General features: G+C 38.9%; 1 protein-coding gene across 2 annotated transcripts in view; it reads left to right on the plus strand.

Moving 5' to 3' along the window:
* LOC127986539 (glutamate receptor 1-like) overlaps positions 1-21,976 on the plus strand; it is a 57,688-nt gene that overhangs the window by 26,924 nt on the left and 8,788 nt on the right. For both annotated transcript variants that reach the window (XM_052588815.1, XM_052588816.1), the window contains exons 9-13: positions 253-363; positions 2,434-2,640; positions 3,587-4,053; positions 17,868-18,066; positions 18,244-18,491. In XM_052588815.1, the coding sequence (XP_052444775.1) occupies positions 253-363; positions 2,434-2,640; positions 3,587-4,053; positions 17,868-18,066; positions 18,244-18,491 (1,232 nt within the window). The remainder of the gene's footprint in view (positions 1-252; positions 364-2,433; positions 2,641-3,586; positions 4,054-17,867; positions 18,067-18,243; positions 18,492-21,976) is intronic.

Consider the following 21,976-nt stretch of genomic DNA (forward strand, 5'->3'; position numbering starts at 1 on the left):
CAGATCATGCTTGACATTTTCCTGACATAAATTTGCTTCGGAATGTTTAACCTGAGGTTGTACCTGAAACTTCAGCACTGGCTGTGATGAAAGCGAATGAAGTGTTAGTCACAGGCAGGCTTAAAGAGCCGCGTATGCATTTCAAGTGATTACAGCTCCTCTTAAGCCGTCAATATGAATATTTAACATTCTAAAAATAGTGGCTCTGAAATTCCTGTGCACTGCTGTGATATTCCTCTCTTCTGCCTGCAGGTGGGCTACTGGAACCAACGTGAGAAATACGTGAACACAGCTACTTACAGCAACATGCTCAATGAGACGTATGGACTGCAAAACAGGACCTATGTAGTCACCACCATCTTGGTAAGTTTTTCGATACAACTCGAGTTGTAATGGAAAGATAGTAGATTCATTGTTGATTGCTTTTTAATCGTTGTTTTTTAAAGCTATTTCTGTTCATCTGTTCTGGCAATGTGTCACATACAGTGTGAATTACAAATCATCAGTGTCATCGAGATGAAATGGTGTCCATGTTTTCTGTGCACGTGTGTATGCAGATAATGATCCTGAGGTGTGTGGCGTTAAGCTAAAGTGTGGTATTCTAGTATAGTTCTGGTCAACCAAACGAATAGTTTCCACTCTAAATTCATGCCATTGTTTGAGCCTATATTACTGTGTCAAGCTATGAATGGCTACCAGTAAAAATATAAAAGGTCATTGTAAGTTTAAAATAAAAATAAATCACATTATAGGATATATAGTTAAAGATGTGAAATATGAAGTCTTATTACAAGAGCTCAGTGACTTTTTTAAGTAAGAAACGGGCTTCAGTAATATTGAGAATGGACAGGCTTTACAAGCTTTATATACAGTAGGTTGATCTACTAAACACTTAAGGTTGTGAGACACCAAGCTGACGGCCCTTGACCATTGTTGGGCTATAGGCAAGGCAAGGCAAGTTTATTTATACAGCACATTTCGTACACAATGGTAATTCAAAGTGCTTTACATAAAAGAAAGTAAAATAATCATGAAGGAAAAAATAACAAAAATAAAACAAGCAATTTTAAAACTTTTAAAATGATTAAAACATTTAAAAACAGTTAGAAAATTATTAAAAAAATTAAAATATAGTTGAATTTATCTTAGCTAAGTTCACTCTGATTTTCTGTTGAGCTTAGCCAACCAGTGCACGAGAAGAAAAGCAAAAGTAATGAACGACAAAGCCAAGAATGAACATGGAGGCTTTTTTCATTTTACATCTGAGCATTCCAAAACGCACATATTTTTATAATGACATGGCTGACTGGAATGTATAAAGTTCAAGTGGAAGTGAAGCAGTCAGTTAAGTTAACATCATTTAGTAAAGTAATTTCCACTTTGATTAAATATATATTGCAAATGTGATTAAAGTTACCATTTGAAAGAAAAAGTATTTTTTGTTGTAGCTTTTGGAGCAAGGACGCCACCATATTCCAGTACCACTGTGTGTGACATCACGGGCTTGGTTCGCTCGCTCCAATGGCCAGTAAAGTACATGCTAGTTGGCCATTGCCTGCAGTGTATGTGATGTTTTCAAGCACATTTTTTGGTGACAACACAGTGTGCTAGATCTGTTGGTTTGGTGTATCACGGCCTGTACTTCACTTTGCCTTCAGATTCAGTCACTCCCATTTTACTTAGTTGCCACAAACTTGGTAGAGCATACAATAAAGACATAAAAAAACATGCGCATTATTACTGTTATCACATAGTGATATTTTGGTCTTCCTGGGAGGCTATATCACTTGTTTCATGTAATAAAAAAAAAGCAAATTCTAAAAAATTGTCACCACATGATCCCTCACTCAGAAGATTTTTGTTCCGTGCCTCTGGGGTGAATCACCATCCTCTCAGGAAGGTGAGAGGTAGTGTGAATCTTTTGAACCCTGCTGGGTTTACTGTTCTGCTCATTACGGGCACAGTTTGTGGGTTGACTCAGAGTTTTGAGTGTCTATTAATCTTATTTCAGTGGAAATACCCTCATTCCCTTTAGGATTCTTCTTTGACTGTGGTTAGACAGCTGTACTATTGATTTGTCTTTTATAATAGACTACAGGACTGTAATATTATACCCATGTAAGAGGGCACACGTGTTTCCTCATACACACATTTTAATGTATTTCTCTTGTTTTTGTTTAGTGTTTTCTTCTCTCTTGATGTTGTTCTGTGTAGCTGCACAGAACTGAGCTGAAATGCAACTCTTCAATAATATATAAGCTGAGAAATATGCTGGAAATGCAGAAAACATTTGATGTAGCTGATGCAAGATTTTCTTTCAAGCCACTTCAGCTACTCCGAATCCTGTAGTAGCGAAACAACTAGACTGATCTGGCCCTTGCTACCACACGAAATATTAAATGCAAAATGAATATGTTTTTTTTTTATCCTTAGGAGTCTCCATATGTGATGCTGAAGAAGAACCATGAGCAGCTCGTGGGTAATGACAAGTATGAAGGTTATTGTGTGGAGCTGGCTGCAGAGATCGCCAAGCACGTGGGGTATTCCTACAGACTAGAAATAGTGGGGGACAGAAAATATGGAGCCAGAGACTCAGAGACAATGATGTGGAATGGGATGGTTGGAGAACTAGTGTATGGCGTAAGTAGCTATTATCTGCGAATGTTATCAAGTTTTATTTACTGTAGTCTTTCCACTTTTCCATTTTTTATTGTATTTAGTTTAAATGGACATATTAACTTCTTATATCTCTAGTGTACATTTACAGTCACTTTAGCTGTAAGCTGCATTTCCTTCATTCCTTGGAAGTCCTTGGAATAAGTTGAGAAAAGTGCTGGCAAAGTTTGCCGCAGAACAGAGAACAGGACACAGTGTGTCCGCACCTCTGCTTGAACAAATGTTTTTTGTCTCTTATCATTTATGAAGTACATTTTCCCTTCTGTCAGAGCATGTTAGTGCAATGCCTGACTTTCTGACAATTTGCAACATAACAAAGAGTCCTAACGAAGGCCAATTAGCAAGATATAATTCATAATAGCCAAACTGAGGTGCACGTGAGGTTGGCTTTTGCCCACACTCCGTTTCTTATTCTGAGCATTTTTACCCTGAGGCTGCAGCATTAGTGGCTTAGGAATGCTAAGCAGTGTCAGATGTAGTCTGTCTTCATTGGGCTAAACATGAACAACCACAGCTCAGTGTTGTCAACCGGCATTCGTTAGATTTCTCTTCTGCTTGGAAAAAAATGAGGCATTATTATGATGCATAGAGAGCAATAGCGTATGAGGGATTCTCTTGAGGATGCAGCATTGAGTAGAACTGACTCTGTAGTGATTCGTAATACTTGAAGATATTTATATGTTCAACTACTTCTAAAATGGTGGATAAAGCTTTTTTGTTGGTTTGCGCTTGATTTGTAATTCCAGTGTCTTCTGAAAACCTACAGAGGATCTGCCTTGTTGTATGCAAACTGGATCTCAGAGCTTTGTAAATCATATTCTTAATGTTTGATTGCATCACTCTGAGACGCTGTGGAAATCATGATTGCCACTCTGCCTCTGCTTAATGATGTAATCATATTGTCTTGTAGAAAGCAGACGTAGCTGTCGCCCCCCTCACCATCACTCTGGTCAGAGAAGAGGTCATCGATTTCTCCAAGCCCTTTATGAGTTTAGGTATATCCATCATGATCAAGAAGCCCACAAAGTCCAAACCAGGTGTCTTCTCCTTCTTGGACCCACTGGCGTACGAGATCTGGATGTGCATTGTGTTTGCCTACATTGGCGTGAGTGTGGTGCTGTTTCTGGTGAGTCGCTTCAGTCCGTATGAGTGGCACGCGGATGATGAAGAGGATGGAATGGAGCAGCAAAACCAGAACCAGAACCAACCACCATCACCAGAGCCCAACCAGTCACCAAACCAGCACGGTCAGAGTCAGAATCAGCGAGAGGAGAAGCAGGAGAAGCAACCTGAGCACAGCAATGAGTTTGGGATCTTCAATAGCCTGTGGTTTTCCCTGGGAGCCTTTATGCAGCAAGGATGTGATATCTCACCAAGGTAGGTGGAAATGAAAAAAAGCCATTTTCATCATCATTATCATATTTGTTTCATCTTCCACTGCTGCTTTCTTGCTTGGCTGACTCATATTCCACAAACAACATCTGTGAAGGAGAAAATGGGTTGTAAAATAAAGATGATCTTCTTAATCGTCTGCTGCATTACACCATCCCTGAACTACATCTGAAATGCAGATCATGTTGAAATAAGATGATACAGAATATATTAAGAAAGGCACAGAGAGATTTATTTCGAAGTGAAGGTAAAGTTTAGATCAATAATTGATTTTTATGACCAAAACAGATAGTTTTAGTGTCTGATAACCTACATACAGTATATATTTATTTTGTTATTTCAGCTTTTTGACACAATGCCTGTTTGATCATTGGATTGCAACAATAATATACAACTTTATATTTAAAATGTTAAAATATAAATTTTTATTTTATTTTACAATATTACTGTTTTTATTGTATTGTTGATCAAATAAATGTAGTCACGGTAAGCATAAAAGAGTTATTTTAGAAATTTGATGGTGTAATATAATAAGGGCTGTCAGTTTAACACAGTAACTTAATTAATTAGTTCTGAAAAAATTATGCGATTAAAATATTTTAACTTGTACGTTATCTCACATTTCAGACTGTTGACAAATATGTTGTATTGTAACAACTACATAGATGCAGTTATGCCCTAAAATACAAGATATTGGGGAAAAAATGTCCCTTTATGATTTGTTGTCTCATATTTATATCACATGATAAGCGATATCACGAGCAGTGAGAGCAATATCACACCAGTAGTCTTTTTTTTTCCGGAACACCTGAGTTTAAATGTGATTTTATACAACAGTTCAGTAAATAAGAATTTAATATTGTGTTATATTTTTAAGAAATTATATTGCATTTTTGTGCAATTTTGCCAGTAAAAATATTACCTTTAAAGCCACCGTAATATAATATAATATAATATAATATAATATAATATAATATAATATAATATAATATAATATAATATAACATGTTCTTATATTTTTTTATGCTGTATAATTATTAAGCTACATGTTTAAAACCTTATTTGATTCCATCTCTTTGACTGCACTGACTGACGCTTGTTCACAATCTTTTTGTCGCTAGCATTAGTCATGAGGGGAGTTTAACTATAGGTTAGGCTAGCGTTGACACCCCTGATGGGGTCCTCTAGCCTCGTTATGTGCAGATTGGCCTTGAGCCTCTGGGTGTGCTGGCTTCTCTGCTAGTGTTTGACATTTTGGTTGGACATGTATATCCTTGCCTAGAGGGAATAAAGCAACACACTCAAATTAGATTACACTGCCAGAGAGCGTTCCATGACAGATGTGATTGTCTGCGCCAGAGCACTCAGCCTGACAGTGTTTCTCCATGCTAGCTGAGGACTTCCGTGGAAAACTCCATCAACTCTCCCCTTTGAGCTAAAGGAGGAATGCTGAAGTTCTGGGCAGACATGAGGCTGTTACGAAATCATTAGAAAGTCCTTGATAGCGCTCAGTGTGTGAGGGAGGTCAGTTGGCTTTCATGGTTGTGAAGTCCTAGATTGAACTGACATGGGGCTGAATCATCATGTTCTTTTTACCTAAGGCCCTCAGACAGTTATAGGGAATCACGTCTGGTCTTTCATGGCCTCCAAGAGAGTATTTTGCAGAGTCCTTCCCATTTTTTGTTTTTAAATTGTAAGATTATTAATCCTTAAAGAAAAAAAAAACATAATTTAAAACACAATATTTATATGTTTAGATTTCCATGTGTTTCTGTTCTTCCTGCCGGTGACCTAGTTTTCCTGTGTTCCCCGATTAGTTCATTAGTTTCCACCTGTGTTGATTAATCATCTCATTAGTTCCCTTTATCTGGTTCTTGATTATAAACCCTCAGTTCTCCCTTAGTTTTGTTCCATTCTCCGTCATGTTTAGTTGAGTTATCATCTCCTGAGTTCTTTATTAAAGTATTCTGTGTTTGAATCGCACTCTGATTCTTCAGTCCTATTCCTGGTACCCACCGTACGCTGATATATACTGTGGATATATATATATATATATATATATATATATATATATATATATATATATATATAATATCTCTCTCTCTCTCTCTCTCTCTCTCTCTCTATATATATATATATATATATATATATAGATAGATAGATAGATAGATAGATAGATATATTATATTATATTGAGAACAAATGGCTGTAAAAAGTAGATATGCAAGATATGCAAACAAAGCATTAAATCACTAATAAAGTTACTTTAATTGTGAACAGGCAGATACGTTTTTTTTCTGTAAAAAAAGGCAAATATAGTGATTAAGAAAATGAATTCAAACAGCTTTGAGCATTCTTTTTTGTGTTGGTGGGCAGTTGTATCTTTAATACTTTGAACTACTTCATATTCCCTCGAGATGTTACATAAAGGTCTTTTTTGGATTGTGAGGCTATTTGTCAGCCATTTCACAAACCATTCTTTAAAAAAGTGTTTTGCTAATGAGGATTGTGTGGGCCAGACAGAAGACACCAGGCTGCTTACAGTATTTATCTCTGACAGGAAACTTGTTTGTCCTCGACAAATGTCAGAGCTGCCACTCAGAGCTCTGACTGTTCACATTGTTATTCACTCCAGCTCATGCCATTGCTACATAAAACTCAGTTACCTCATCTAGCCTCTCTGATTAGTTTCTGATGAGGTGCTTATGAAGGGATTTCATTAATTCATTATTTCTTACAAAGGTGCCAAAAACAAAGTCTCTTTGACGTCTCTCGAGACAGATAGCAAATAGAGAAGCTACTGTAAGCACGCGCGCAATCAAAGCAATTAACTCGGTTCGAGCAATGCCGTAATCTGAAGTCAGGAGGAGATGGCACAGATGATTAGCAAGCTGCAAAATGTGAGCAGAGAATTACTGAAGCACAGCAGCCTGACATGACTCTGATGCTATATAAATTAATAACTCCACGATTGCTGCTCTTCTTTTAGAGGTTCACCCAGAAGTGGGAATTGCAGACTGTTTACTATGCATGTAATTCACTATCACTGTCACGTCCACTAGCATCAACACTGTAGCATTTCATAGCACATTTGAGTGTTGCAGAAGCTAGGCTATGCAAACAGTGTGCTTATGTGACCTGTCTTTTTAGATTGTGACTGCTAAAAGCCACCTGTTAGTAGAAACCCATCTGCATAAATTCTTTATTTGAGACACATCTTGATCACTGTAGCGTTAATTGGGTTATTCATTCATTAATATTATTTATTTCTCTGTTCTGCATCATTAAATCTTAAATTATTTTAATTAAAGATGAAGTAACACACCTGTTGAAATACAAACAAGAAGTACTAGTTTTATATAAATGCGCCTTTAAACGTTTGCAGTGTAAGTAAGGGGTTATCCAAGCATTAATGGCAAGGAAAGCCCCTTGTACTTGTGAACGGTCACGTATGTGGCTATAGTACATTAAACAATGATCATGTGACTTTTCCGTATGCCAGGTGACCTGTAAATGTGCAAAAAACTTTCCATTGTAGTTTTTTGAAATATTCATTTTTTTGAATTGCCTAAAAAATGACCTCACGTGATCGTAAAACTTTTCATTGGGCATATTTTTAAATTGCAATTTCAATTTGCGCGTCTATTGTTGTGTCTGTCTGTGGTTCTGTCTGTCTATCACTCGTTCTCTAGATCGTTCTCCCTCTCTGTCTCCTGTACTTTCTTTTTTAACATTCTGTCATTCTGTTGTTTTGTCTGTGTATCATGCTGTCTGTCTATCATTCTGCCTGTAGTTATGTCTGTCTGTTGTTCAGTCTGTCATTCTCGCTATCATTCTGTTTGTCTGTCTGTCGTTCTGTCTATCTTTCTGTCTGTTGTTTGGTCTGTCTGTCATTCTGTCTGTCATCCTGTCCATCTTTCTGTCTGTTGTTTTGTCTATCTGTCATTCTGTCTGTCATCCTGTCCATCTTTCTGTCTGTTGTTTTGTCTATCTGTCATTCTGTCTGTCATCCTGTCTGTTGTTTTGTCGGTCTATCTTTCTGTCTGTTGTTTGGTCTGACTATCATTCTGTCTGTCATCCTGTCCATCTTTCTGTCTGTTTTTTTGTCTGTCTATCATTCTGTCTGTCATCCTGTCCATTGTTTGTTCTGTCTATCACTCTATCTGCCATTCTATCATTTTGTCTTGCGTCCTGTCTGTTATTTCTGTCTTTCTATCATTCTGTATATTGTTCTGTCTGCCTAATGATTCTGTCTATCTGTCATTCTATCGTCATGTCTGTCTATCGTTTTATTTGTCTTTTCTGTATGTCATTCTGTCTGTCTATCATTCTGTCAATAATTTTTAATTATGTATATATTTATATATTTTAATATATTATTTAATTCATTAGAGCACATGGCAACTTTTGTAAGCAAAGAGTAAAAGCTGGATGCATTTTAGTATAGATGTAGTTACAACATCTTTGCTGCACTAACAGCCAAATATTGACACCTAAGAAAATAAAGTGAAAATGTAAGTTATTTTAGCCATAGGTGTTTTCAGCAGTAAAACACAATTACAGTAGACAGAATTACCTCCACTGAACTATTACTATGAAGATTGCTCACACGAGAAACGGTTTAGATGTGACTCCTAGGAAAGTTGTCGCATAAAGCCCAGATGAATTTTCCAATGATTTAAATTGGCCAATGGCCAATGATCTGTCTGTTCACACCTGCTAAAGAATAATCCAAGTGCGCTCCAGGATATGAGCGTGTAGAAATGTGTGTATGACAAGCTATACATGTTGTGCACCTTGGGATCATTATTTGAGATGTGGAGTGTGTTTATTTGTGTCTCTGTGTGTGTTTGTGTGAGGTCAGACCATCAGGCTCTGTAGCGAGCATGACAGTTCAACCCAGGTGCCATGGTGCCCCTTTCCTCCCGCAGGCCTCCAACTGTCACTTCTACTTTGTCCAGATCCACCGTACAAAAATACTCTCCCATTTACAAACACTTCCATACGCAATGACACCAGGAGGTCACGTACACTTTACATTAGGTCACACATTTAGGTCACAAGCACATTAATGTAATTTCACAATACAAACACACATACATAGAAGCCTGGAGGGAAGTGTTGCTCTGGCCTTTCCCACTGTCGAGGTGACCTTGCCATCCCGAGAATTTGGAAATGTTCTGCAGTGTTAAACAGAACTGTGACACCAGAGACGTTCAGCATGTCACAACGTTCCCAACAGCAGCCATCTGAGTTTCTGTAATGGAACAGACATTTTGCATCATTACAAAGTGGAACGACAAGGAGACTTTTATTTTTAGTTTGTTGCAGCTCTATTGTGAGTCGTCGTGTCGTGTCTCCATGGAGACGTTATTGAGGGTGTTTAAAAAGAATGTTTGTCCATGAGAACCTTTTACTTTGAGTGTAGGAGTGACCCTTATTCTATGGATTGGTATTGGGATTTGCACTGCAGGCATTCCACTGTGCAAGTTGTGTGTGTTCAAATACTTGTGAACCTGTAACGATGTGAGTCAAATGAGGAGGCAAAGTCCTCAAAGTTTTTTTTAATTTTTTTTTTATCAAATGTAAATTAACATTACAAAATAACATTTTTGTAATTAATCACTTACCCCCGTGTCATTCCGAACCTGCAGTGGTGGACGAAGTACACAAATCAAGTACTTGAGTAAAAGTACAGATACATATAATAAAATATTACTCCAGTAAAAGTAAAAGTACTCCTTTTTCAATTTTACTCAAGTAAAAGTACAAAAGTACTCAATTTTTTATGTACTTAAGTAAAAAAGTACTGCAAGATAGATGTTTGCAATTTTATATAGGCTACTTAATTTAATTTTATATTAGCACATTTTTTTTATAATCCTACTGCTCAAAATACCTTGGATTTTTTTCCAAAATAACCACTATATGGAGTCAAGATATTTTTGTTGTTGATATGGACTACGCTGATGAGAGTAATGTTCACTGTGAAGCTTACACTGTGATGTACCTGAGAGTAAACAGAGATGACCATCTGATTTTCACCAGTAAGAACAAAGTATTTTAAAGTTAGTTGTTTTACAGAACATCAAAGTTACAGTACAGACTAAAAGTTTGGACACACCTTCTCATTCAAAGAGTTTTCTTTATTTTCATGACTATGAAAATTGTAGAGTCACACTGAAGGCATCAAGGGCTATTTGACCAAGAAGGAGAGTGATGGGGTGCTGCTCCAGATGACCTGGCCTCCACAGTCACCGGACCTGAACCCAATCGAGATGGTTTAGGGGTGAGCTGGACCGCAGACAGAAGGCAAAAGGACCAACAAGTGCTAAGCATCTCTCGGGGAACTCCTTCAAGACTGTTGGAAGACCATTTCAGGTGACTACCTCTTGAAGCTCATTAAGAGAATGACAAGAGTGTGCAAAGCAGCAATCAAAGCAAAAGGTGGCTACTTTGAAGAACCTTCAATATGACATATTTTCAGCTTCACACTTTTTTGTTATGTATATAATTCCATATATAATTCCACATGTTAATTCATAGTTTTGATGCCTTCAGTGTGAATCTACAATTTTCATAGTCATGAAAATAAAGAAAACTCTTTGAATGAGAAAGTGTGTCCAAACTTTTGGTCTGTACTGTATATATGACATGATAATAAGGCCTGAAGTTAGGAAGAACATTTTAAGGAAAAAAATAATAAAACAAATTTCATAATGATTTTTTCCTTTTCAAATCTTGTCTGTGGTTTAAAAACACCCTTAGCCAAACGGGGTGCATCTCTTCCCACTGATAATTACTGTAGTTACCATGTTCTGAACATCACATCCTTTCTTTTCTAACCAGATGTAATCTATATATATATATATATATATATATATATATATATATATATATATATATATATATATATATATATGTGGCTGAATAAAAATATTTGGACATTATAAAAATTACATCAACTTAGCACTAACAAGCTTGTTAGCTAGACAGTTAGCATCAGCTAACAATATTTCTTATTTTCAGTACGATGAACATTCATGTCTGTCTACTCGTCTAGTTAATCCAAACAATATACATATGTATATAATACAACTGTTAACATTACGGCAGCGGTGAATTTGAACGTGCATGAGTTATTGTATTTAATCTGTGTTATTTTATGGGGGGGTTTTTTACGTACAATTGATGTGTCTGCATCGTCTGCACTCGAGCATTTCAGTGGGCTTAAACAGATCACTCTTTACAACGGATTTAGTTCCCAAACAACTGACAGTTTTGACCTAAATATGATTTTCAGTTACAATAATTAATCCAAAATTTCGACATAACTTACTTTTAGCAACATCAGACGCACACGCGCTCACAAGATCTCCCGGTTCTTACTTCTGGAGACTCGCACTAAACGGTTCATTTGAATCAGTGAGTGGTCGACTCCAGAACACCTGCAATCGGATCATTCTAATTCGTAAACGAATTGTTTGGTTTGATTCGCGATCCGATTTAAAAGTTTATTTTGAAAAGACTCAGTTCGTTCATGATGAATCAGACACCGCTTCTGCGTGTCGGAGCACGTGATATTATAGGGAGTAACGATATGTTTTATGAAATGTAGTGAAGTAAAAAGTACGATTTTATGCTTTGGAATGTAGTGAAGTAAAAGTAAAAGTTGCTCAAAATAAAACTACTCCAGTAAAGTACAGATACTTGAAAAATGTACATAAGTACAGTAACGAAGTAAAGCTACTCCGTTACTGTCCACCACTGCGAACCTGTAAAAGCTTTGTTCGTCTTCGGAACACAATATTTTGGATGAAAACCGTGAAAACTTGTGACTGTCCCATTGACTGCCAAGTAAATTGCACTGTCAGGGTCCAGAAAAGTATGAAAGACGTTGTCACAATAGTCCATCTGCCATCAATGGTTCAACCGTAACTTTATGAAGCGACGAGAATACTTTTTGTAAGCGAAGAAAACAAAAATAATGACTTTATTCAACAATTTGTCTCCTCTGTGTCTCTCTGCATCACCGTAGTGGCATTTTGGAGAACATCCGCTGAACGCAAACTACGGACACTATTCTGTGTCAGCTGCGAAACAAGAATACATTTTCTACGTGTATTTATGCTTTGATTTTATCGAAAACAGTGCATCCAGGCAGCACGGCAGACACAGAAGAGTGCACGCTGGTGCATTTAACGGATGTTCTCAACTGAATATATATATATATATATATATATATATATATATATATATATATATATATATATATATATATTTGTGTGTGTGTGTGTGCATTTTTCTCAAATCCACAAAGAACACAGAGACGAGAATTTATTGTGATAATTTTTTTTTTTTTCGAACATGCTACTAACTGATGATTATAAAGGTAGACGTATCTCACAAAACAGCTGCATTCATCTGTTTGACAGAGGAAGTCAACTTCATATCACTCTTCTTAAAGCTCAGTGGACATGTGAAAATGCCTGTTTTCCACAAGTTAATATTATTCTTTAGGGTCTTAATTAAAAATCTATAACATACTTTTGTTAAAATTTCTCATTGGTAATGTAAAACAACACCATTTTTACCTTGCCAAAAATAGCTCTTTTCACTGCAAGCCGTTTTCTTGCATTCCGGTTTAAATGCTTTAAAAGAGCTCTACTGACTCCGCCCCACTCTTCCGAACCGCTCTCTTAGAGATTTGCAAAGATTCATAAAAAAAAGAAACCTTATACTCACTTTTTTTTAACGTTAGATGAAGCTGGATCACGAATTAACATTTATAACACATTTATGTAGATCGGGGTGCATTCCCTTCAAAAACAAATGTAATCAACTGTCTTCAGCGGCGCAGATGTCGGGAGTAATTGACGACTGTTATATTCATTATTACATCCAACAACAAAACACCTAAATTGCTTAGGTCGAAAAATGGCGGACTGATATCAGCTCATTCAGGGCGGGTCTAAGGTAAGACACCAATCCAGTCTTGTGCTGAAACACTACTGTCAATCAAACTATCGTGGGAGGGGCCTGTCTGTGTGACGTCACACAGTAGAATGGCTTGTTTTGAGAAAGGGGTAATGATTTTAGTAGATAAAAAAAAAAAACACTGGGTGGATTTTTATTATTATAGGGTACATTATTACGGATCCCCGCACATGACATGCAGGAAAAAAATAGTAGGCTAAATTGTGTGCACGATTTACTAATTCCTTCCCTCAATGTACTAAAATGTGCACACAATTACTATTGCATTCCCTCGATTTACTATTTTTTTCACTCGATTTATAAATAGTGCGCACGATTTACTAACCCGTTCACTCGATATGCAATAGTAAATCGAGGGAACGTAATAGTAATTGTATGCATGTTTTAATACATTGAGGGAACGACTTAGTAAATCGTGCACACAATTTATTTATTTATTTTGTCTTGCATTTCATGTGCGGGCGCCGTACATTATAGTGTGTACACACACTACCCAAACACATTTCAGTTCAAACTACTTGTAAAAGGGCCTGTCGCATGTGATGAACCCTTTCAAAAAGTATCACAGTCCCTCCAAAAATATTAAGCAGCTGTTTTCAACATTGATATTAATAATAACTGTTCCCTTTCAGTCGGTCACTCTCGACGCCACGTCGGTGACCGACGAATATGGGATATCGCACACTTCAGGTTGCACTACCGCTGTCATGTTGCAAGCGGCCAATTCCCCTGTGCGCCTCAGCACTAAAAGAGCATTTCCTAAAGAGCAAATTTCTCTAAAAGATCTTCACGGGTGCGTCTTTGTAAAGACGATGGATCGTCCTTATAAGGATGCCGTTTCACCCGTGCGTTTCTGGGTGCGGTCGTTACCTGGCAACGGGTGATGGTCACGATCACTGCCTCACATGTCTGGGCTTCGAGCACGCTGAGGTGGCTTTTGTTGATGAGTCATGTTCTCACTGCGGGAAAATTACCATCTCGGAGCTGCAAACCAGGCTCCGCTACCTTCAGGGGGGCGGATTCCCATTGCCGCGGCCGCGATCTGGGGTTTGTTCTGGCGGCCGACAGACGAGAACCACTTCCGGCAGTAGCGCGAGTGGTTTGAGGGTCACAGTGATGGCAAAGCCCGCAGGGAACCAACCCCTATGGGGACCACCACTCCTCTAGCACCTCCGATCCAGTGGAGCAACCCACAGAACACGCTGGGCCCTCTTCAAGGAGCGTACCAGCGGTATCCAGTGGGACTCCCCCCGACCAGATGTCGATCTCAGCATCGGAGGGAGAGCTGTCGGATGATGAGGTGTGCGTGGGAAGCGCGGCACTCACCGGGTCCAAGTTACACCGGCCTGTTGCCAAACCCTCACTCCGTGACAGATCTTGCCTTTCTCTGGGCAGGGGTGCCCCTAGAGCAGATCTCCAGGCATGCTGTGGTCCAGCTGATTTGGAGGCGGTTCAGAGCCGATCAGGCAGACCTGTTTGCTGCTCCAGAGACGCACTGGCACTCAGCTGGCCGCGGGAACTATGCAAGTATGCGTTTCCCCCAGCGAGCCTTCTCGCACAGACATTGTGCAAAGTCCGGGAGGACGAGGAGCAAGTCTTGCTAGTAGCGCCATATTGGCCTACTCAGACCTGGTTCCCCGAACTAGTGCTCCTCTCGACAGCCCCTCCTTGGTCGGCTCCTCTGAGGAGGGATTTACTGACACCATTTGGCACCCACGTCCAGACCTTTGGAAACTCCATGTCTGGTCCCTGGACAGGACGCGGAGGTTCTAGGTGACCTATCCCAAGAGGTAGTGAAAACCATCACTTCGGCAAGAGCACCATCTACGAGACACGCTTATGCCTTGAAGTGGAACCTGTTCGTTGAGTGGTGTTCTTCTCGCCGAGAAGACCCCCGAAGATGCCCGATTGCAGTCGTGCTATCCTTTCTGCAGCAAGGGTTGGAGCGAAGGCTGTCTCCCTCCACCCTCAAAGTCCAGGTTGCGCTATTGCTGCGTACCATGACCACGTGAATGGGAAGTCTTTGGGTAAGCATGACCTCATCATCAGGTTCCTTAGAGGGGCCAGGAGGTTAAATCCATCCCAGCCCCCCTGTATACCCTCTTGGGACCTGTCTCTAGTGCTTAAATCACTACAGCAGGGCCCATTCGAGCCTTTGCATTCAGTTGAGCTAAAGTTTCTTTCATTGAAAACTCTGCTCCTGCTTGCACTGGCCTCCATCAAGAGGGGGGACCTGCATGCATTTTCGGTTGACGATTCGACGATTCGGGCTTATCAGGCTCAGGGTGTGCCCTGCCTGTTCAGGTTACGAGCTCACTCAACTAGAAGTGTCGCATCCTCCTGGGCGCTGGCTCGTGGCGCCTCGCTTACAGATATTTGTAGAGCTGCGGGATGGGCGACCCCTAACACGTTCGCTAGGTTCTATAGCCTTCGTGTAGAGCTGGTATCCTCCTGTGTTCTCACCTCAAACGGGTAGTGGCACTGAGAGGCCCGGTTAGTGTCGGCTTGCTTAAACCACTCCAGAGTGTCCGTAATGTAGACCCTGTTGAGATCCTCCATCACCCTAAGCAGGTGGACACGGCGGAACGTCCGGCGCCAGACCTTCATGATGAATCCGTGAGAACCATGGAAGGGTGGGTTCCATTTTGAGACCTAAGCGGTACTCGTATGTGTATAGTCCACGGTATAGCCTTAGAGCCCGTGTTTCCCCGGCAGACTTCTGCCTTCTCAAGAGGGTTTTAATCACCTCAAATTTCTCCATATACTCCTAAACGGTTGCTATATGTGTATTTGCCTCCGAGACAAATTGGGAAGGATGGGGCTTCCGCAGCGTCCCGGCTCCAAGCGGACTGGGTACGTTTTCCCAGTGTTATCCAATCTCACCCAGTGAGGTAGTGCTTTGACAACGGTGAGTGGAGCTACTTGTTCTGAGCTCCGGCCTACACCTAATAGGGGCGCAGGCGGCTCGCACAGGGCACTGGAAGGGGCAGCACCCATGGCGCTTTGATAGGGATCCCATATTCGTCATATTAAAGGGAACGTCTCGGTTACATATGGTAACCCTCGTTCCCTGAAGGAGGGAACGGAGACGCCACGTCCCGTCGCCATGGTTGCTGTACCGCCGCTGAGCTGCCGGGTTCCCAGCTCGGCTCCTCAGCAAAAACTGGTATGCATTGCACCTGCTGCCCTCTTATACTCACGCAGTGATCAGCAACAGCTGGATGCAATAATTGCATGCCAACGTGCATTGGCTCGTTTAGTTTACACTCGAAGTAGATTGGTCTATCGAAGCGATATCCCATATTCGTCGGTCACCGACGTGGCATCTCCGTTCCCTCCTTCAGGGAACGAGGGTTACCATACGTAACCAAGACGTTTATTGAGCACCAAACAAGCATATTAGAATGATTTCTGAAGGATCATGTGACACTGAAGAATGGAATAATGATGCTGAAATTAATTGCAATTACATGTATAAATTAGTTTTTATAAATGTATCAGAATAAAAACAGTTATCTTACAATCTAATCATATTTTACAGTATTTCTGTTTAATACTGATTTTTTAATCAAATATATTAGTGAGTATTTAATTATTTTTTTCCCCCACTAAGTAATTTTTTTTTTTTTACTAACTAACATTCAATATCTAACATGTATTAACATTCCAACAAGGTTCCAACAAGTTCTCCTTTATAATGCAGGGCATTTTGCTTCCCTATAAAAATTCAAAGTGGTTTATTGGCCCCTTTAATATAACTGATAATATCATTGGAAGCTGTGAAGAGAATATATTTCCCTTGAAAGTGAAAAAGGGTGGAATTGCATGTATTGGAAAGTAGAACTTTAGTGCAAGCTTGGCAGAACAGGATCTTTGATTAAATTTAAACCTTTTTTTCTCTCAAGGTTTTCAATGTTTGAGGCACTGAGATCAATAGACATTTATTGAGAAGTCACAGATCAAACCAGGCCATGTCTTCTGGACAAAAACATGCAGGGTTATGCCTTACTTTGTTATTATTATTATTTTTATTATTATTATTTATTACACAAGCAAGTTCATTTTGCCTTACAACAGGGAGGCATTTCATTTACTCAGCTTACAAATGCTGACTTGTGCATTACTCGAATCCATGAGAACAAGCTGTTTTCTCAATTTAAATCACTTTCGATGTGGATATTATTGCACCATTGAATATATAAAAAAATAAATATAACAATCTTAATTTCTTTGGTGTGTTTTTAAAATACTGGGAATCATTCTTGCAAACTGGCAGCTCTCATAAACTGCTTGTAATTTCTGAAATGTGGCTTTAAAAAAAACCCATATTTTCTCAGTATGTATAACAGCAGCATATTCCATTTTAATGCATCCAGCAGCTCTTTGAGGAAAGCAACACGATTTTACATTACATTTTTAAGATTTTTAAGTTTATTCTAACCGTAGCCGTCCTCCAGTCCTTCATTAAGCTCATAATAAGTGATGTTTCAGACATTTTGATGATGATACAGTTCTGATGATAATTAAATTCTGCAATACAGAGGCTGAAAATGACTTTGCTTTTGTTTAAATCCTGATCAGGATCTGATTTATAACTAGATCAGCCATTAAGAAGCCCTTTCTTCATCATATATGCCTGCTGATAAAGTAATTAATTTATTAATTAAACGTTATCTTTCCACTTTGTGCACAGCTAGAAATAAAAATCGCATTAAAAATGGTACTCTTCATTATGAGCCTAATTCGATAGAGAACACTAAATTATTATAGGCTGTTAACCACCTGTGTACTTTTTCCCACAGATCTCTCTCTGGTCGTATAGTTGGAGGTGTGTGGTGGTTCTTCACTCTGATTATCATCTCCTCCTACACAGCCAACCTGGCTGCCTTCCTCACTGTGGAAAGGATGGTGTCACCCATCGAGAGTGCCGAGGATCTGGCTAAGCAAACAGAGATTGCCTATGGGACTCTGGATGGAGGATCCACTAAAGAGTTTTTCAGGGTAAATGGGAAGTACTTCACTATACTCTTGAAAAAGAGGTGCAAAAATGATATTTTCATTAGAACCCTCAAATATTGTGCCTTAGGTTTATTTATTTCAGGATTCTATTATTTAAATAGAACACTGTAAATGTCTTGGTCCTTTTGATCAATCTAACCTTATTATATCCATCCCCAGAGATCGAAGATTGCAGTATTTGAGAAGATGTGGTCGTACATGAAGTCTGCAGAGCCTTCTGTATTTGTCAAGATGACAGATGAAGGTGTCGTGCGGGTGAGGAAGTCCAAAGGGAAGTATGCTTATCTGCTGGAGTCCACAATGAACGAATACATTGAGCAGCGCAAACCATGTGACACCATGAAGGTGGGAGGAAACCTGGACTCAAAAGGCTATGGAGTAGCCACACCCAAAGGATCTGCCCTGAGGTACACCTGAGCCTCCTAATAGTTCAGAAATGTATTCTTTTTTGACAATGATTATGATTCATGTAAAGTCTGAGGGTTTACACTGGAGAGATGAGAGCATTAGATATACTTGTAGCTGAAGTTTGTAGGGTTTCTCCTGCATGTACGTATATATATATATATATATATATATATATATATATATATATATATATATATATATATATATATATAGGTGCATCTCAATAAATTAGAATGTTGTGAAAAAGTTTATTTATTTCAGTAATTCAACTCAAATTTAAAATCTTTTATTAAATAAATTCAGTGCACATATTTTTTAGTAGTTCAAGTCTTTGGTTCTTTTAAATTTAATGATTTGGCTCACATTTAACAGAAACCCACCAATTCACTATCAACAAATTAGAATATGGTGACATGCCAATCAGCTAATCAACTCAAAACACCTGCAAAGGTTTCCTGAGCCTTCAAAATGGTCTCTCAGTTTGGTTCACTAGGCTACACAATCATGGGGAAGACTGCTGATCTGACAGTTGCCAGAAGACAATCATTGACACCCTTCACAAAGAGCCACAAACATTCACAGAGTGCTGTAACCAATCATGTTAACAGAAAGTTGAGTGGAAGGAAAAAGTGTGGAAGAAAAAAAAGATGCACAACCAGCCAAGAGAACCAGAGCCTTATGAGGATTGTCAAGCAAAATCGATTCAAGAATTCAAGTGAACTTCACAAGGAATGGACTGAGACTGGGGTCAAGGCATCAGGAGCCCCCTCACACAGACGTGTCAAGGGATTTCGATACAGTTGTCGTATTCCTCTTGTTAAGCCACTCCTGAGGCGTCTTACCTGGGCTAAGGAGAAGAAGAACTGGACTGTTTCCCAGCGGTCCAAAGTCCTCTTTTCAGATGAGAGCAAGTTTTGTAATTAATTTGGAAACCAAGGTCCTAGAGTCTGAGGAATGGTGGCGAAGCTCATAGCCCAAGTTGCTTGAAGTCCAGTGTTAAGTTTCCACAGTCTGTGATGATTTTGGGGTGCAATGTCATCTGCTGGTGTTGGTCTGTTGTGTTTTTTTGAAAACCAAAGTCACTTTAGCCATTTACCAAGACATTTTGGAGCACTTCATGCTTCCTTCTGCTGACCAGCTTTTTGAAGACGCTGATTTCATTTTCCAGCAGGATTTGGCCCATACCTACACTGCAAAAAGCACCAAAAGTTGGTTTAATGACCGTGGTGTTGGTGTGCTTGACTGGCCAGCAAACTCACCAGACCTGAACCCCATAAAGTATCTGCGGGCTATTGTCAAGAGGAAAATTAGAAACAAGAGACCAAACAATGCAGATGAGCTGAATGCCACTGTCAAAGAAACCTGGGCTTCCATACCAACCTCAGCAGTGCCACAAACTGATCACCTCCATGCCACACCAATTTGAGGCAGTAATTAAAGCAGAAGGAGCCCCTACCAAGTATTGAGGACATGTACAGTAAATTAACATACTTTCCAGAAGGCCAACAATTCACTAAAAATGTTGTATTTTTTTTTATTTTTTATTGGTCTTATGAAGTATTCTAATTTGTCGAGATGAATTGGTGGGTTTTTGTTAAACGTGAGCCTAAATCATCACAATGAAAAGAACCAAAGACTTAAACTATTTCAGTGTGCATTGAATTTATTTATAAAACGAGTTTCACAATTTGACCTTTTATATTGTTTGTTATTAAAAGATTTTTAAATTAATGCATTATTAATGTTAAATTAAATTAGACTTTGTCTTTGCCAGAAAGTTCAAGTTTATCATTTTTCAAAGAAGCATCTCCTCTGTAACCTCTCATTTTGTGTTGACTGGAATTAGTTATGATTGTCTGTGTTTATGTTCTGTACCATCAGCCAAATTTGTACTCTTGTGTCTTATAATTCCATCATCAAGTCGAACATTTTTCATGTTTATGTGTAAATACCATGTCTCATTGTGCTTGTGCATCTCACTACAATGACTAAATGCATTCCAGTACTTCTTTTCTTTATAACCTTTATACATGAATCAAAGAACACATACTTGCAAATCATTCTGACCACAACGGCCCACAAACCCCATTTTCTTTAAATGATAAATCTGAATTAAAAAAGAGAATGCGTGCCTGTTCACAGTAGAATATGATTATAGGAAACTATAGGAGACTCAATAAAAACACTATCATTGCTCACCACGGCTGCAACTATTTGATAAAAAAAAATATATATATATATCAGTAATATTTTGAAATATCAATATATTGTTTTAAAATGTAATTTGTTCTTGTGATAGCAAAACCTATTTTCAGCCGTCTTCAGTGTCAAATGATATTTCATAAATGATCTGATATGCTCTTTTGATGCGCAAGAAACATTTCTTATTATTATCAATGCTGAAAATACCGTATTTTTCGGACTATAAGTCGCACCTGAGTATAAGTCGCATCAGTCCAAAAATACGTCATGATGAGGAAAAAAACATATGTAAGTTGCACCGGACTATAAGTCGCATTTATTTAGAACCAAGAACCAAGAGAAAACATTACCGTCTACAGCCGTGAGAGGGCGCTCTATATTTTCAGTGTAGACTACAGGAACACTGAACAGCATAGATCGCCCTCTTACGGCTGTAGACGGTAATGTTTTCACTTGGTTCATTTCTCTTTTTCGAAATTTATTTTGATATACAAGTCACACCTGACTATAAGTCGCAGGACCAGCCAAACTATGAAAAAAAGTGCGACTTATTGTCCGGAAAAATACGGTAGTTGCGCCGCTTAATATTTTTTGTGGGTTACTGTGAAATCTTTTTTTTTATTAATGCATCCTGTACACATAAAATATTGATTATACAAAAATGAGGCACACACAGATAAATAAAAGGAAATTCTTAGAGTACGCAGTTTTTCACTTGTAGAAAACAGAGCAGTTCCAGTCCAGAGCTAATTAACGTACTGACCATCGACTTCTTCACCATCTATCTCTCAAAGTCTCCTCTCATGAGCTCCATTTGACCATGTTGAGATGGTCTTCCCCATCATTATCCTTCCAGACATCCTTGTTGTCTTGTGTACCCTGCAGATTTCAGATTAATGTCCATGGATGAAGTCTGGCTTTGTTTTAGTCATCCATAAGCACACCGGCCTCTTTCTCCCCCAGTCTCGAGGGGTGCAGAAAGAAGTCAGGGATTTTACAGAGACAGACGCCATCAAAGTGAGAATGGGACGCATTAAGAACGCTCTGGGTTTGATTGCAGCGGTGGGATTCTTAAAATACAGTACGTGCAGTGTGCTTCAACCGCATCTACGGCGTAACAGATTATCCAGAGCTAATCTACAGAAATATTGACTGGGAATACTGGGAATCCTCTTACCATGGGGCTTAAATCCAGAGCATTGCTAATTCGTCCCGTTTACTCACTCACAATCCGGGTCTTGCTTGGTAAAATCTCTCATAATTTAGTCACAGTACTTTTTTT

Source organism: Carassius gibelio, chromosome B21 (genome assembly GCF_023724105.1).
Source record: "Carassius gibelio isolate Cgi1373 ecotype wild population from Czech Republic chromosome B21, carGib1.2-hapl.c, whole genome shotgun sequence".
NCBI lineage: Eukaryota > Metazoa > Chordata > Actinopteri > Cypriniformes > Cyprinidae > Carassius > Carassius gibelio.